This window comes from Mus caroli, unplaced genomic scaffold (genome assembly GCF_978045245.1).
Source record: "Mus caroli unplaced genomic scaffold, Mus_caroli_1 scaffold_5, whole genome shotgun sequence".
Classification (NCBI taxonomy): domain Eukaryota; kingdom Metazoa; phylum Chordata; class Mammalia; order Rodentia; family Muridae; genus Mus; species Mus caroli.
In genome coordinates, this window is record NW_028227260.1 from 68,549,023 (window position 1) to 68,567,860 (window position 18,838).

Below are 18,838 nucleotides of genomic sequence, written 5' to 3' on the forward strand. Positions count from 1 at the left end.
TCATATTTATGATCTCTTCTTTACTATCACTACATATGTACACATATGAATGTATGTATATATGCATATATGCATATATATATACACACACACACATGTATATATCCTATTGAGTGCATTGAGCTTTGCTTGTATGTGCATGTGTTTAGTTAAGAAGTCCACCCAAACAATATAAATTATTGCCATTTTTCTTGCTTGACTCTCAGAATATGAAGCTAAGGCCAAATTGCTAAAGAAGAGACACACTTTAAACTTGGACTTGGAGGAATTGAGCTGAAACTGACCTTAAAGCCATTTGCCTGAGAAGCAGCTTTCATAGAATCGAGGTGTTATGCAAGCTGCCAATGGAGAAAAGCAAATAATGATCCCACCCATCTGTGCAGCTTATAAAGCACTATGACTGGACTTACAAAATGCCCACAATGGTAAAACAGTGGAACTTTTATCTTGGGGATTAAGACCTGTTCATCAGAAGAGAGTTCATGCCTACTAGTGTAAACTTAGCCAACTACTCATAGCTGGAAAAATCACAGATTCAGAGAACTTATTCCTAGCAGTTTCCTAAACCAATATAGTTTCTTACTGTTTTCTAAATGCCTATCCTTATACCCACAAATAAGTATAGCTCTTGCCTCTTATCAAAGAAGTTTCTTTTTTGCAACTAATGAAGACTATTACAGATATATAAAACTGGATAATTCATAGAATAAGTAACTGCGGGTTTCCCAACCCCAGCTGTTACATCTGTAATGCAACCCCTAAATCTAAAGCTCAGGGAAAATCATGGAAGAGATGGCTGGAAAAATTGTAAGAGGCAGAGCCCAGGGCACCTGTTGATAGGTAATGCAGTTATTCACTCTCAGCAATATGGTTGTCCCAACAAGACCAGCATAATGACATGTAAATGCCAACAGAGGAAATTTCACATGGTCCCACATCTAGATGAGGAGCTACAATAGGTCGATGGCTGCTGAGGAGAGAGAGAGAGAGAGAGAGAGAGAGAGAGAGAGAGAGAGAGAGAGAGAGAGAGAGAGAGAGAGAGAGAGAGAGAGAGAACTGGTTGCTTCTAGTGACAAACTCCCACAAAGGTTGTCCAATATCCAAATTAGGGAATGATACAACAAAGAATAAAAACAACTGGCTAATATCCCTGATGAACATCATTCTAAAAATCCTCAATAACATACTTGTAAGCTGCACATAGGCACATATCAAAAAGACTACCTATCATAACCAAGTTGTTTATCCCAGAGATCCAGGGATGGTTCAATATGCATCAATAAATATAATACGTCATGTAAGTGAATTTAAAGACACAAACTCCCTGATCATCTTAGTAAGTGCAGAAACAGCCTTTGACAAAAGTCAACATGCCTTCATGATAAAAGTCCCAGAGAAGGTAGAATTGGAGGGAACATATATCAGCACAATAGATGCTACATGTGACAGAGCCACAGCCAACATCATCTTTCCAGTTTCTTAAATGATTCAAGTTCCCTACTTACTCAAGGCTTTTTAGCATTTACGTTCTTTCTCCTGGGTTCACTCTTCCCTCAAGTCTTCTCTTGGCTACCTCTGCCACTTTTCAGATTGTAGCTCAGATGTTACACTTGTTAGGAGATCTTTCCTGACTTCCTAAGTTTAGTTCAGGCACCAGTGTACTTAATAACACCTTATGCTTACCTCACTGTACCACTTAGTACACTACAGTATAATCGTTTATTATGAATGTGGTGAAGGAGATCTTGGGGCTAATCTTATCCATTACCATGTCCCTAGTATCCAGAGCAATGATTAATAAACATTGTACTTAATAAAGATGCATCAAATTAATAAAAAACAAATAAAAACAACACCATCACCATCAACAACAAAAACAACACAGTGTAGAAGTTCTGTAATTTTTCAGGCCAAAGAGGCCCAGAAGGTTAAGACATAGAATGTCTAAAGTAAGGCAGGGTGAGCCAACAGATACCTTCTGCCTACACATCTGTTTATGGTATTTTGAGGAGCCATGCAGAAACACTTCACCACTTAGCTGACACATTAACATTCTTATCCTTCACTTCTTAAAGCCATTTGCATGCTCTTATGCCTTAGTGAGCCTCTTCATGGATACTAATGAAAAGGCTCATTGACCATCCAAATAGAAATCCTGAGTATTTAATCATTCAGATACCATCTAATTGGTTAAAACTAGCCTGGATGTTATTACAATATTATAGAAATCAGAAATAGTTAGAAGTTGTATTAGAAATTGTATTAGAATTGGAAGGAAATAATTGGATTTTCTAGTGTAGTAATTCAGCATCTTTTTTGTAACACTATATATTTGAGGGATATGACAAATTTTCATCAGGAACAGTACATACCCCACTAGAGTTTTCTCAGCATGGTGTACAGTGACTAGAATTTCTAGAATTGCATATACTTAGAAGAAAAACTCCTTACATGGTTTTGAAACTCTTGACATCTCAGTTAGGTACTACTAGTTCCTACATTGAGATGATCCATAATAAGCTGAGATGAGTGAAATAAGAGTTATTGGTAAACAATTAATGGCATGGGGGTTAGAATCCAAGTTTCTTGGCTTAGTGATCACAAGGCTCCCTAATATTGAGAAAAAAACAGTTATAGTGAAAGCAAGACTGGAAGGACCTTTAGAGAATCTCAGGATATCTGGGTATGTTGTCTCCTTCAGGCAAATAGTAGACAATTATCTTTATAGTACTTCTGTGGCTGGTATGTCATATTCAGCTTACTTTACCTGATTCTGTATTGCTTAAACCACTTATTAATATTTATTTGTTTACCTGAGACAGAGTCTATCTCTATTGTTCAGGCCGGTTCCAAACTCCTGACTTGAATGATAGCCTCCAAAACAGCTGGCACTACAGGCATGCCCCACCAAAGCCTGGCTCTTGGTTACATGTAATGTTTTGTTTTGTTTTCTACAACGAATGTGTACTATTTTTATAACTGTGAAAACTCTATGAACATGGAATACAGATGTAGCTCAGTGATGGAATATTTGTCTAGCACATGCAAGACCTGGGTTCAGTTCTCCACATCGCCAAGAATTAACCCAATAAATATTTTTAAATAGCTTCTACTTTTATCAATTTACTTTCAAGGGTTGTGGATGGATATCTACTATATGTTGAGCATGTTCTGCCCACCATGCTCTCCTACTCCTCTTTCTCTTCCTTCTCCCCACTACTGTTAGCCCTCTTTACATTCTTCAACATTTATTTTTACTTTCCCATGTATGTACGTGATTTCATGCATCAATATAAAAGTTAATAAGTATAAACAAACAGAAAACAAATATATATTTGTCTTATGAGACAAACTTTAACCTCTTATATTCAATTCAATTTAGTTTATATATAATAAGAATAGGAGTTTTGTAGCTATACCAACTACAGAGCCTAGAAATAAGTCTTACTGGATAGTCTAAAATAGTTGTTATTCGAAAAATGCTTGTTAACCAAGTGTCAATGTTGATGGCCTATTGAGATCATTTACTGTGGGGCTAGTTCTATCAAAGAAAATATAGCTTTAAAGGCTATGTTGGAGTATGAACAAGCTAAGATATTTTGGCTTGTTTAATGTTTTATTTGATATAAAGCCACTTTCTAGAGTGTTATATTGTGGGCCCTTAAGCTGTTGGCAGCCACAAACAGCAGGCAACCTTGGGGATTCTACAACTGAAATCAACAATCCTCTTCAAGTCCACACATGGTAAGCTTTCAAAAGCTTAAATTACATCTTGTGAATAAGCCTCTGAAATCCTATCAGTTATTGAAATGATTTTAGTCTTTCTCATTTGACACTAGCTCAGTGATGGGGCACTGAAAAGCAATAAATATAGTAGCAATACCAGCATAGGGCGATTTTAATTCTAGCTAACAATTTACAAACAAGACATCTGTTTTCTTTGATGCCATAGCCTTTTATGATCAGCTGTATCAACTGAATGGTGGCTATATCCTAAATCATTCTTATTTTTAAGAAATTAAAAACAAAAGATACATTTTAATCTTAATTTATCATTTTTATACATTTATAATAGTAGAAAAGGATACTAACTTCGTTTATCTGTTCAAAAGTAATTATCAAAGAAGAAAAATCCCAAGATACACACACACACACACGCACACGCACACACACACACACACACACACACACACACACACACATATTTCTATCTCTATGTCTTTATCATATATGGGTATGATAAACAAATAGGTAGGTAGACAAAGCCAAGCAGATAGAGCAAGGAACTGTCATGGAAAAATATGCAGTTGTGATCAATCTTTGTTGTGATGAAGTAGGTCAGAATATGAGGTTTAGAGTTTTCTCCCTATGGCTGCTACATGCTACCCTACTGAACAGTACCAATGAGAAGAAAGAATTTTGCTGAAATATAACATCACTGCTGAGTTATAATGTTTGTTTACAAGAATAATGACAATGTTTGAGAGAAATGAGTAATAACATTTAGTAATTTACATTTTTTTCCTTTTAAAAAATCTATTGACACTTTGGATCAATACAGTAACCTCATGTCTTAAGCCAGGTTCACTGTCTCTATTATACCAACAAGAAAAGGAAAGCTCAGAGGGATGTGACTTCTCCAAGATCACATGACAGGTAATATATGGGGATATTGGGATTTGCAATCCTTAGACTGTAACTTGGTCAAGTACCTTTTCTTTTATACCACACTGCACCTTTTCCCCTCATGAGCTCCTGAATCCATTCCACAGCCCATGTAGTAGCCTATAAGAGATGGCCACTGGAGCAATGATGACTTCAGAGTACAGACTTTATCAGAAAATTTTGACACAGATTGCTTATGTATTGTGCCTCAGCAAACACTATGAAATGAAACAATAACAGTGACCCCAAAGTCTCATTAATTAGCATAAATAAATTCAGAAACTACTAAAAAATTTCTGGCCAACAAAACACATAAATTTAATGCAGATATATAGCTATGTAGAACAGAAAAAAATTAATCTATGGTCTTGAAAGCTGGCTCAGCACTTGCTACTCATGCTGATGAGCTGGGTTTTATTCCTAGCACCTCCATGGCATCTAATAACCATGTGTAATGCCAATTTCAGGGGACCTGACTCCACTTCTGGTTTCCATGTGTACTGTACACACATGGTACACAGACAGACATGCAGGAAAAACATTTATACATTTCAAATATAAAGCCAAAAAGAAATTCATTTTAAGACTTGTTATAAGCTGGGCGTGGTGGCTCACGCCTTTAATCCCAGCACCTGGGAGGCAGAGGCAGGCGGATTTCTGTGTTCAAGGCCAGCCTGGTCTACAAAGTGAGTTCCAGGACAGCTATACAGAGAAACCCTGTCTCAAAAAACTGAAAAAACAAAAACAAAAACAAAACAAAAACAAAAAAAAAAAGAAAAAAAAGAGTTGTTATAACAATAACATTGTAAGATTTATATTGGAGAAAGTAACCTTGTGTTTGTAACTACTATTTACGAGTCAATCCCCCTCCTTACAGAGTACACAGAATTGAGAAAGTGGAGAATGTAATCATTCTTAAATTGCAGGTTAGAAAAAACTGATACATCTTGGAGATAGCTACTATCTTTTTAAAGAAAAAGCTACCATTTATTATGCTAATTATTTAATTTTATGTATATCTATGTGTACCTGTGTATATGTAATGGACTGCATGGATGGAAATGCTCTCAGAGGCCAGAAGAAGGTATCAGATTGTCTGAAATATGAATTATACATGGTTGTGAGTTGCTCAGTGTGGGTACTTGGAATTGAATCTAGGTACTCATGTAAGAGCAGCAAATGCTCTTAACTGTTGAGCCAGCTCTCCAAGCCCAAACTTTATTTGTGTGTGTGTGTGTGTGTGTGTATGCATGTGTGCATGTGTGTATACATGTGTACCATGTGTGAAGGGCAGCCAACAAATATCAGGAGTCAGTTCTCTTCTACCAAATGTTGCCTCAGAACATTGAACTCAGGTCATCAGGCTTGTTGACAAGTGCCTTTACCCTTTCAGCTATCTTGATGGCCCTGCTTTTGTTTTGAAGATAAAACAGGGATTGCTTATGTTATAATTCTAATCATCTAGTATAAAAGACCAATGGAACAGGAAAGTCAGTCCCTAAGTTACGGTTTCTATTGCTGTAATAAAACATAAATGACTAAAAACAACTTGGGTAAGAAAGGGTTTACTTCAGGTCACACTCCATTACTGAGTGAAGTCAGGTCAGGAATTCAGTACAGGAACCTGAAGGTAGGAACTGGAGCAGAGGCCGTGAAAGAATGGCTTGCTCAACAATCAGGAACAGCAGCCCAGGGATGGCACTACCCACAGTGAACTGGGCCTGCCCACATCAGTCATTAAGCAATAGGACCCCATAGACTTGCATACAGGTCAAAGTTATGGAAATATTTTCTTAGCTGAGATTCTCTCTTTTGAGGAGAAATGTTATCAACATATTATATGATACTCTAGGAATCTACCACATTACTATATATGTGCTTCACCCTCACCTCTTGCCTATAAATCTACCAGCCCCTTTACCAGAGCTTCTCTGTAAACTTCTCTGAGGCCTGGTTCATGTTTTACTCCTTTCAATTGTATGTAGAAGGCTCTCTAAATAACAAACAGTAAAATAGTTTGGGAATTGAAATTCAATCTGAGGATATCAATAGATTACAAAACTAATAGAAACTTAGAACTGTTTTTCTGCTATGTTTTAAATGAGTTTCTGTATTTTTAGTGTCTGTACATCTGTGCATGCATTCCTGTGTTCATCTCTCTCTCTCTCTCTCTCTCTCTCTCTCTCTCTCTCTCTCTCTCTCTCTCTCTCTCTCTCTCTCTGTGTGTGTGTGTGTTGTATGCATGTGCCTGCTATGATGCAAGTAGAGGTCAGAGAACAGCTTGCAAGAGTGGGTGTTTGCCTTCTGCCATGTGGATTTGAGGAGTTGAACTCAGGTTGTCAGTCTTGCACTAAGACCTTTACTTGTTGAGCCATCATGCTGGCCCTTAGTCCTGTTTTTGATCTTTGAAAAATGTTTTGTTTTTTAAAAATAAATTTTTAACTATTTAAGGCAAATCGCTTTTTCTTTGACACTTGTGAGGCAAACTTGAGGTAGATAATCTAAACTTGCATTATAACATCAAATAATGATAGACTTAAAATTAATTACTAATAGGCTTACTCTTTATTGGGAACTTCATTATTTGTATAAAACAGAACTCGCTCATTATCTTGAGATAGTGATGTTGAATTATATCTCTTTGGCTATCTAAATGGGCATCTCAAATTTAACAGGCCTAGTTAAATTCTTTTATGTTTTGGTAGTTTTAATTAAAATACTAATATATAGTCATTGTACATAGTCATTAGCTTCAGAAAGACAAATTCAAATATGTTATAAACTTGAACTCTATTCATCACTGATACCCCCTTTTCTATCTATATCCTCCTTCCACAAATCTGATTTATAAATTCATAACTCTTTCCTCACACATCTCTACACTTCTCCCTTTCCTTCTCCATCTCAGAAATAGCAATTCAAGTCATTTAGTTCTTTACATCCCAAACTCTCGAGGTCACTCTTGGCTCTTGTCTGTCATCTTCATATCCTTTAATAGATCCCTAAATCTTATCAGCCATTCCTTCAAAATATTTCTAGAGTCATAGCACTTCCTACTAAGTATACTGCTTCCACCCTATTCTAAGCTATTGTCATCTCTTGCCTGGATATTACCCCCTTTGAGTCTCCTTGTTTTTTCATTAGAGAAGTCAGAAGGAGTCTGTTAAAATGTAAGTCAAATACTGTCATTCATCTACTCAAACTCATCTAATATAGTTCCCCAGTCCATGCAGAATAAGACACCAGGACCTTTCCTTTGGCTTACAAGGCTGTAGAACGAGTTTTACTGTCTGCCCTCATCTCCTTTCTTTCTCTTCCTATGATCCCAGTCACATTGATTTTCCTGAAACCTATCATGCATTCTCTGTTTCAGAGGGTTTAAAAAAAACTTTTGGTTGCTTTCTTCCATTTGCTTTCCCTTCATTTCACTCAGGTCTGTCCTCAGCCACCCCCTTTTCACAAATACCCCCCACCCCATCACTGTTCAGTATACTCCATTACCCCTCTCACTGTTTCTTTGCTGTATCTTTCTTCACAGCCCTTACCACCACAACCTTTGTTTTCTGTTTATCTCTGCACTAGAAATGAAGTCCCCATGGGGAACCAGAAATATTCATTGAAGTCTGTCATGTACCATGTCCTTGTCTACATGGTAAGAATATAAACATTAACTAAACAAATACAGATCTTCTTCTAGTGTTTCTATCCTACTGTGATATAAATTGGATCTGTTTACTCAGTAAATATTTTTAGAATGCATTTGACAAACACAGTCCATAGCCAGCAAAATAACACGAATAACTTTCCAAAAGGAAAGGTGGCTTGCTTTGCTACCTTTTAACTCATTGAGACACTCATCACATCTAAAGAAATGCTTCTATAGCCTCCCAGGTGAAAGGTTAAGTATCTTAGACGATTTCACAATCCCCTGGCACCCTTTATCCTTAACTCTAAGGCAGTACTTGTTCCATTTCTTCAATTGTTTCCACTTTCTGGAACTGCTTCCATCATTGGCCCTTACTCACACTGACAAATGTCAGCTTAAAAATCTCATTTTCATCTTTATAAAATCATATTGCTTTGTAAACCCCTACAGACACATATCATCAGCAGATGTAGCCAGACACATTGTCTTTGAATCCAGATGGCTTTTCAACAGCCCAGAGCTATGTATCCTATAAACCTCTGTGCCAAAGGGGTAGCATTCTGTCAACTGACAGAGTAACACTGAAATACAGCGATTCAGAGTCCCTGCCCAGGAGCTCCCTCAACATTCTGTCATCCCCTGAATGTACTACTAGTTAACTCAAAGCTATTACACCCATAATGGGAATGGTTTTCCTCGGTGAATCACTGCCTAGCCAAAGGGACAGTAAACACTGTCAAGTTACATTACGATACTACTGGTGAGACAAATACTAGGCCATATTATAGGGTTATGTAAGGGGAAGGGATCTTTGTCCTCAAGGAACTTCCAGAGTAATGTTACAGGCTTTGGTTTAGATTTGGACATAGTAACAGAAACCAAAACTGTTATAATTATCATTGGAAACAATACATACTATAAATGCCAGCGTGGGAAAACACTATCAGTTACAAAAATAGGATCAAATTATCTTGGTAGACGTAGCTGATATAGTATGTCCCCAGGAGAGAGGAGGTCCTTGTTGAGAGTGGCCTTGAGGGACATAAATGCTAGCATGGCCTCCAAACATACTGAAAAAGACTGAACGTATCTGGAATTAGAGGATGAAGGATCCTTCTATGTTAAAAGATTGATTATCAGGTTAGGCTGGAGAAATCCATGATCTTTGGATAATACATGAGAATGAAGAATATTTTTATTAGCATATCATGGAAAAAAGATCACTTGAGTAGACTTACCATCTGCTCCTTCACCACTTTTGCTTCTCTTATTGCGGCGAACACGCCTACTTTCCTCTTCAGAATATGCCTTTTCATCAGGAAAGAAGAAATTCAGGAGGGCCATCTGTAAAATTAACAAGTAGATGCATCAAAGGTTGGCCTTTGTTAGCTATATCCTACATAAAAAACCAACCAACTAGCTTTCAATACAGATTCCATCTTTCCCTTAAATTTCAGATATCTAAGGTCTAAGCCTCCCTTTCCTTCTACTTTTCAAATGACTTTAATCATCACTATTCTTATCATGTAGGTATGAATTTTTGGTTAATATCTGAAGTCTCTCTATTTTGCTCTGAATAGCACTATGAGAAATCCCTTAGGTTACATTTGTCCACAGACTTCTGGGATTTGCAATACATTTCTAATTTTCCTTCCACATTACTGATGGCTATCCAGAATTAGCCTTGGATTTTCTATTACCCCTTGGATTTGATTATCACACACATCTAATTTTGTCATGTTCTTATTTATGCTCTGCTTTTAACTTGTCTCTAGAGCAGAGAGCATAATACTAGGGTAGCAGTATGTCAGCTGTCTTATGGGAGTTAAGTTATGGTAAAGTATACAACTCTCTGCCTTTTCCCAAACTCCAGAACATGTAGTCCAGAAGACTCATTTTAGCGGAAAAACAAAAGCTGATTATTTTTCCCACTCTGTTTGGCAGTTTTTAAGGAAAACATAAACCTATTCTCATTCAACTATTAATGTTTTTATAAGATAATGTATCTGAATGAAATAAATCTTGTATAAAAAGTACTCATTTTGATATTTGGTCCTCTGCTATCTTCTACTCATTGCTTATATGTTTGCTATGTGAATGGGTCTGGTTTCACTAATGATAACCATAGCTTCAGTAAGTATAGACTTGAGGTGAGAAGATGCACAGGGGTTTAGAGTTGTACCCTACTGCCCTATAACCTTGGACAAATTTCTCTTTCTTTCTTTCTTTCTTTCTTTCTTTCTTTCTTTCTTTCTTTCTTTCTTTCTTTCTTTCTTTCTTTCTTTCTTTCTTTCTTTCTTTTGATATTTTCTTTATTTACATTTCAAATGCTATCCCGAAAGTTCCCTATACCCTCCCCCTGCCCTGCTCCCTTACCCACCCACTCCCACTTCTTGGCCCTGGCATTCCCCTGTACTAGGGCATATAAAGTTTGCAAGACCAAGGGCCCTCTCCTCCCAGTGATGGCCAACTAGGCCATCTTCTGATACATTTGCATCTAGAGACAGGAGCTCTGGGGGTACTGGTTAGTTCATATTGTTGTTCCACCTATAGGGTTGCAGACCCCTCCAGCTCGTTGGGTACTTTCTCTAGCTTCTCCATTGGGGGCCCTGTGTTCCATCCAATAGCTGACTGTGAGCATCCACTTCTGTATTTGCCAGTCACTGGCATAGCCTCACAAGAGACAGCTATATCTGGGTCCTTTCAGCAAAATCTTGCTGGCATATGCAATAGTGTCTGGGTTTGGTGGCTGTTTATGGGATGGATCCCTAGGTGGGGTAGTCTCTGGATGGTCCATCCTTTCGTCTTAGCTCCTACTGGTTATAAGGACACATGCTCCACTATGTTCATAGCAGCCTTATTTATAATAGCCAGAAGTTGGAAAGAACCCAGATTTCTCTCAACATAGGAATGGATATAGAAAATGTGGTACATTTACACAATGGAGTACTACTCAGCTATTAAAAAGAATGCTATTAAAAAGAATGAATTTATGAAATTCTTAGATTTGGAGGATGTCATCCTTAGTGAGGTAACCCAATCACAAAAGAAGTCACTTGATATGCACTCACTGATAAGTGGATATTAGCCCAGAAACTTAGAATACCCAAGATACAATTTGCAAAACACAAGAAAATCAAGAAGAACAAAGACCAAAGGGTGGATACTTCGTTCTTCCTTAGAATGGACAAATTTCTTAAGCGTCCATTTCCTCATTTGAAAATAGCATTTTATTCCATGAGATAGGACCATCACAGGCCCTATCTCATATAATATATACTGAATAAAAGTTAGATATTACTATGTTTAAATACCTTAATGATTTTGAAAATTAAAATGAATGCATTTTCATTCTATTGCCAGCTGGAAAAACAGTAATTCCTGAGTCTGCATGTATGGTGCATTTATTAGTTAAAAAAAATGGGCTGGCCCCATGAAAACCCTAACAGCTTTCTTTAAGTTCCTATGAGTCATTGTTTATATCAAACAACTATATCCAGTAGACTTAAGCACAGTCATCTAGGAGAATAGATTCTTTTATTAAGTCTCAATGAATAAATGAATATATGTAACCTTCATATTATTAATCATGTTACATTTCAAAACATTTACATTGATCCACATGAAGTGGCTATTCTCCAGGGAACCCACAGACTCCCCTAAAACAATATAGGTTATTGCCAATTGCTCTTAATTACCTATCAGAACTAGATGGTATGACCCTGTTGTTGAAGACGGAACACACCTAGGTTAGAGGACACAGAGAAATGAAGTTGGAACTTAGCTAGAAGCATACTGCCTGGTAGCTTTCGTAGTATTGAAAGATGCTATACAGGCTATTTAGGGAGAAAAGTCATCAATGGTCTTATCCAGCTAAGAACCCTGCATTTAGCAAAACTGACTATTCAGACAAGATTTGCCCACTGGTGCAATAGTTGAGGGCAACATGTTGTTTTCTGATTGGATTTGAGGCCTACCTCATAGGAGGAAATGCATGCTTGGTACTGGAAACGTGCTCAAAAGTCCATGTTGGGGGAAATAATAGGCCCTAGATGGAAGCTTACTATTTTGATGTTTTGCTAAATGAACATGCAGTCAAGTTGCCTTCTAAATATGTATATTTATACTTATCCCAGCATTGGGGAGCTTCCACGTGCACACATGCACACATGCATACTCTCATGGTTCAACTGGTTAGTATTTTGGGGTCACTTGACTGGAATAGAGAATGTATTTTTCCATAGAATCAAAAAAAAAATCTGGTTAAGCCCACAGAAATGTTACTTAAACCACCATATAAATGAGCTAACACAACACTAATGAAATCAAACTGGCATTTAAAGTAAGATCCCAGTCCTGCCAGGTGTGGTGGCCCATATTCATAATCCCAGCCCTCTGCAGGCTGAGACAGAAGATCATAAACCCAATGTCAGGTGCTACTTAATAAAACTCTGTCTGGAAAACAAACAATCAAATAAATAAACAAAATAAAGACTCAAATCAAACTCCTAAATCAGAAAGACTGCCAATAATCTTGGGATAGAACAAGCTGTTATCTATCTATCTATCTATCTATCTATCTATCTATCTATCTATCCATACATTTATTTATTTAATTTTTATAACTACTTTATTCTATCTACCTATTTATTTATTATTTTTAACACTGAGTACTTTTTTATCTATCTCTCCATCTATATACCTAATTATTTATCCATTATTTCTATAACTTTGAGTACTAGAACCTGAGCTATTTTGGATAGAATTTACTTTTATTTCAAGGCTTTGCAGAATAAGTGAAGGCTTATTTGCTTGTACACTAAATGACCCAGTCTACTACAATCCTGAGGGGCTTTTGTTATTATAATCACATTACAAATGAATACATGCTTTGTTAAAAAGGAGCTTGAGATCAGCTGGTGGGCAAGAGGGAAGCACCTACTACAGATGGCTAATAAATGAGGCTTCTTAGAGGAGATGTAACATCATAGGCCCTGAATGACGGAAAGGATTTAATGATTAATTGGAAATGGAAAAGGAATTCCAGATGAAAGGAACATTGTATTGAAAGTCCAAGAAAAAAAAACACAGTTTCTAAAACTACTTGTAACTTAGAATAGGAGGTGGAGAAGAATGGTGAGAGATGAACAGGGGGCGTTATGGGATTGGATCAGGTTAAGGAATTTATGCCAAATCAACAGGAGGGGGTCAGGTGAAGGTTTTTTTTTTTTTCTTCCTGAAAATTTTTGCCGTGTGAAAATGGAGATGTATTTTACCTATAATTAAAAAATGTTATTTTAAAGCAAGAGATTTGACAAATGTACAATCCTTATAATCTCTACTCAACTCAAAATATAGATCATTTCCATGACTAGACAAGTTTCCTTTATGCCCCTTCTAGTCATTCTCTAGTATCTTCTGCCCCAAGTTGACTTCAGTTCTGATTTCTATTGTCACAGTTTGGTTTCTCCCATCCTAGACTAAACTTTCACATATGCATATGCATAATTTTTCATTCAGTATGCCTATGACATTAATTCCTGTTATATGTATAAGCATTCCATTAGTTTTTAGTAATTAGTAGTATTTTATCGTAAGACTCTGTCCTTTGAATTTTTAAAAGTTTTTCTTTGACAACTTCATACATGTATATAATGTATTTGCATTCTATTTACCCCATTTCTTTCTCTTATTGCCTTCCTATTCTTTTTAAAGCTTTTCCCCAACATGTCCTATCCCTAGTGTTATGTATTTCTTTTTCTTATTTCTCTTTTTAACTCTTTTGAGTTTCACTGGGGTTGCCTGCATGTGCATGGGTGTGGTGTTACTAATGGAGTCTGGCCTTCTTACCAGTGGCTAAACCCTGAAAAAAAGACTCCTTCTCATCCAGTAGCCATGAACTACCAATAGCTCCTAAGGTTATCTATGGCCCTCCCTCATCCATGCTGGAATGTTAATGGGTCCGGTGTCATATAGATCCTATGTAGGTAACTGCAGATGCTATGAGTTCATGAGTGTTATATCCATGTCTTCTCCAGAAAAGTGTTTCCCAGAACTCACATGTTCTTTCAACCCCTCTTTCCAAGATATTAAAATATCCCCAAGTTTGCAGCATAGGGTTATCACTCTTTAAGTGCATTCTCTTACTGATGTACATCTCGGTTACTTCTAGTTGTGAACATTTATGTGTAAGTTTTGTGCAGATACATCTTCATTTTTCCTGGAAAGACATCTAAGAGTTGGCCTTCAGGGTTATGTGATAGGTACCAAACTGCTTTCTAGAGTGATTGCAGCACTGGATGTGCCCACCATCAATGTATGAGAGTCTTGGTGTTTTCCATCTTCACTAATACTTGGTAATGCCAGTAATTTTTATTTTATTCATTCATGGTAGATATGAAACTTTCATTATGACTGTTTTTTGAGTTCTTAAATTTCTTTTCTACTGTCACCTTGTTGTCAACTACTAGATTTCAAGTCACCCATCTAGAATGTATTCTCTAGATCCTTCAAATTTGTGGCTATAGACATATCATCTAATTAAAAAACCGATTAAGCTCATGTAAAAACAATAAGCAAGAAGCAATGTAGTTTTGAATAGTGCTTTCAGTAAGATGCACATTGACTGTATTAGAGACCATTTGCTTACTGCTTCAATTGTGGCTGCAATATGAGTCTGTCTATACCCAAATTCTAGAAGGGTATGTTATTAAAGTACAATGGTATTTCTGGGATAAAGGTCTCCAAATGTAAGTGGAGCACCTCTTTACCATTGCCAACTACACTCCCAGACATGGCTTCATGTGCTTTGGGTTTCCTCTTAAGCACAACTTCTGTGTGAGGTCTGGTATGGAATTTTGTGCATTCTTATATCCTGGTGGTGGTAGAAAGAGAAGTTGTTCACATATTAAAGTTGTTCACACTTGTTCCAAAGTGTCTGATGACAGCTTACAAGAATTCAACCTTCCAAAACAGGAGTACTGGGGGAGAAACAAATTTATGCAATCAACAGAAACAATTCCAATTTCCACAGGTGTAGGAGTATCTCAAAGTCTCTCAAAGAGAAGCTGTTGATAGTATAGGATATTCATAAGTCAAGTGTTCATTAGAAATGGATTGCTTGAACATGAAAATTCTTTGAATATGTCATATTTTCTCAAACAACGAAAGAAAACAACACAAAACACATTTTAATCAAAATGTTTCCCTACTCACAGTGCCCTATTTGAGCCTCAATTAAAGGCATGAGGGAAACGATATTCTATATAGAATAATGATAAAGACAAAAAAAACCATCAGTAGCTTCTCATACAAGAATACTGAATTCTAGCTTTAGTTCTGCATTCATTAGCATGGTCTCCAGAGGCACGTTGTAGAATATGAACAAAATAGTCTTCTCTTTCAGCATATTGCTTTCCTATTGCACAAGGAGAGAGCACCAGGAATGTTGGCCACAGTCAGGCATTTTGCTCAAGGGGAAGAAAATCTAATTCTTTACACTTTATTATGTGATTACATTCGTGTTTCTTATGGTAAAATTACATGGTAAACAGCACCTGCAGATTACAGGGATCACAGCTAGAAACAATTTGCTAACAGTGAGACACAAAGGCAACATACATTATTGTAGTGACTCTCCAAGGATTACTACTACAAACTTTTTTTCTAATATCAAACCCCATAAATTTATTGGATACTTTTCATGTGACATAGAATGAATTGAATTTAATTCATTTTCTATTTCATTGCAAAGATACTGGATTGTACTAGCTGATTCACAGGAAATGACTCAGAAGCCTTTTGAGGGAAGAAGCACAGCTCATCCAATTTTTTATAACTAGTGCCCAGACCTGGTCCTAGCACACAGTAGGCCCCTAAGAAATATCTCCGTGTTAAGAGAATAATCTAAACTATTTTAGTCAAGTTTTTTTTTTTTCTGCTAACACAAAGCACTTAAACCTGAGTAATTTATAAAGCACAGAACTTCATTTTCTCATAGTTCTGGAAGCTGAAAAGGCAAAATGAATGTTCAGATGACTGGTGAGCATTGCGCTCATTTCCAAGATGGGGCCTTAGCAGTGCATCCTCCAGAAGGAAGGAATACTGTGTGCTGCAAGGTAGAAAGAAGAAGGGAAGGACAACAGACTCTTTTACCAAGACTCTTTTATATGGACTTAATCGCATTTATAAGGAAGGGACTCTCATGGCCTAATTAAATCTTAGAGTCCTGCCATATGATGATGTCATCTTATGAGCAATACCTGAATTTTTAGGGAGTCCACATTCAAACTGTATTATTACACATTTCTTGAAGCCACAGTATGATTTCATTCTAATTGGGCCTGTTTTGGAGACCAACCAGGAAGGGACAGGCTAAATCTTATATGATTAATAATGAATGAAACTGATAGGATGCTAAAACTGAGAGACTTTGTAGGTGAGTGTTATACATTCTTGATATATATATATATATACATATATATATATGTATATATATATATATATATATATCTCAGAATCACTACATATGAATATTAAAAGTACAGAATCCCAGGCCTCCATCCCATCCTCCACTAAATTTAGATTGAGTAGACCTGAGGTGAAACCCAAGAACTTGACCCAAATTTGCTCTTTAGGGGCTCGCAACACACACAGTCACTGAGTTACATTCAAGAGACTTCTGTATTGTGTGTTCTGAAACTAGTTTATAACCTAGACTGAAAAGGTTAAGTTGTCTTTCTTTTCCTTAGTAAAACAGGGTTCCTGGACAGCTAGTGTTTTTCTACCTTTTCTTCTGTCAATCTTAATCAGGTTATAAAAAGCCAATACTTCATCTCAACAGGAGACATGTGCATATCAGACTTTCTAAAATTAGTACATCATTTACTTTAAAAAGTTTTCTCTTTCAATATTCTGGAGTTAATTTATTTAATCTATCTTTCCTAATATAGCCAATGTCATCTCATCATTATTATCATCTATCAATAATCAGCTGAGACTTCTGAAACATTAAAATGCCATATGTTCTGAGGGCCTGAGGAGAAGACTTAGTGGCTAAGCACTTGCTTTTCTTTCAGAAGACTGAGTTTAGTTACCTGCACCAATTTCTGGGAGCTCACAACTGCCTATTACCCCATTCCAGGGGATCATTTGCCCTCTTTGAAACTCCACAGGTGTTGTATGTGTGTATGCGTGCACACACACACACACACACACACACACACACACACACACACTACAGCTTTAAAAATAAGATAATTTATTCTCTGAAATGTGAGTTGTTTCCCCTCGCCGTGCTAGGGATTGAGCAGGACTTTGCACATGCTAGGCAAGCATTCTACTACTAAGCTATATTTTAAATGCTTAACAAAATCTTCAAGTGCTTCCATCATAGCAAGATAGGGGTGTTCCTGTAGTAATTAGTGAAGCACTGAGCTTGGTTAACACATCTTAGATATAAAACGAATCAAAAGGTGGTACTGAACACAATTTTAATCTTATTAAGAACACTTAATATGCTTTGATTATAAACAGTTAGGTCTGGAGAGGGTCATTCAGAGTGCTGTCTTTTGAAGAAACATTTTGACCACAGCACATGGATGGTTCTGAATTAGACAATATTTTAAACGTCCATAGACAAAGGGCAAAGCACACAATGTATTTGAAGTGAAATGATAGTAGTTAATTGGAGATAAAAATGTTTCCAACTCAATGGTACGAAGAAAGGCAGAGTATTTGCTGACTGTTGAACAGAGTACAGTGCTGTGTGCCACTTTCTGGGAGTAAGCAAACAGGACATTCAACAGTGATCAAAGCGTCACCCCATAGGAGATACCACCAGCTGAGTTGGGGTGGCAGTGGTAGCAGTGTGCCTATGCACAAAATTGGCTCCTTGAGTACCTCTGATGGGGATGCTAGGTTTTTTCATCCATTCAATAGATCCACTGGAAGGCATGTGAAATTATGTAGTAAAGCTAAACAGAATGAACATTTTGCATCACACATAGAGCTAAATGCAGTCTCTGGATACCGCTTCCTAGGCAGCCTGAGTAAAAACCATCAATGTCAAACAATGCAAGTTACTGAAAAATAGAAAGTACAGTACCTCTGCTTATGAAGATTATCTTAGTGTGGTATCAGTGTTAAATTGCATAACAAACCAGCTCAATGTTTAGTTTTTTTCTTACTCAGTTTTGGCTTGAACAAGTTACCTAACCTTTATTAAATAATGCTTTATATATCTTAATATAAATTTTATTCTCTTTATAGGCACCTCAAAGAGGGTTCAGAATGTGTTTAGACTTGTCCGTAGGACAAGTGTGAAATCTGCTTATGATGCATATTAAGGGGGAAAGGTGAGCTATTATAAAAACATGACTACTAATGAAAGAGGGAGGAATGCACTGCTTTCACCTTTCCATATCCTATGTTCAAAACAGAGGTGGAAAAAGACAAGCTTCTTGAACTTATTTGTATCAATGGACAATACAAACATGCCCAGCTTTTATATGACTTTGAAATTCATAA

At 36.8% G+C, this 18,838-nt stretch overlaps 1 protein-coding gene across 5 annotated transcripts in view; it reads right to left on the minus strand.

Annotated features, from left to right (window-relative positions):
* The window catches only part of Eda (ectodysplasin A), a 407,507-nt gene that overhangs the window by 82,105 nt on the left and 306,564 nt on the right, over positions 1-18,838 (minus strand). For all 5 annotated transcript variants that reach the window (XM_021152870.2, XM_021152869.2, XM_021152868.2 and 2 more), the window contains exon 2: positions 9,550-9,655. In XM_021152870.2, the coding sequence (XP_021008529.1) occupies positions 9,550-9,655 (106 nt within the window). The remainder of the gene's footprint in view (positions 1-9,549; positions 9,656-18,838) is intronic.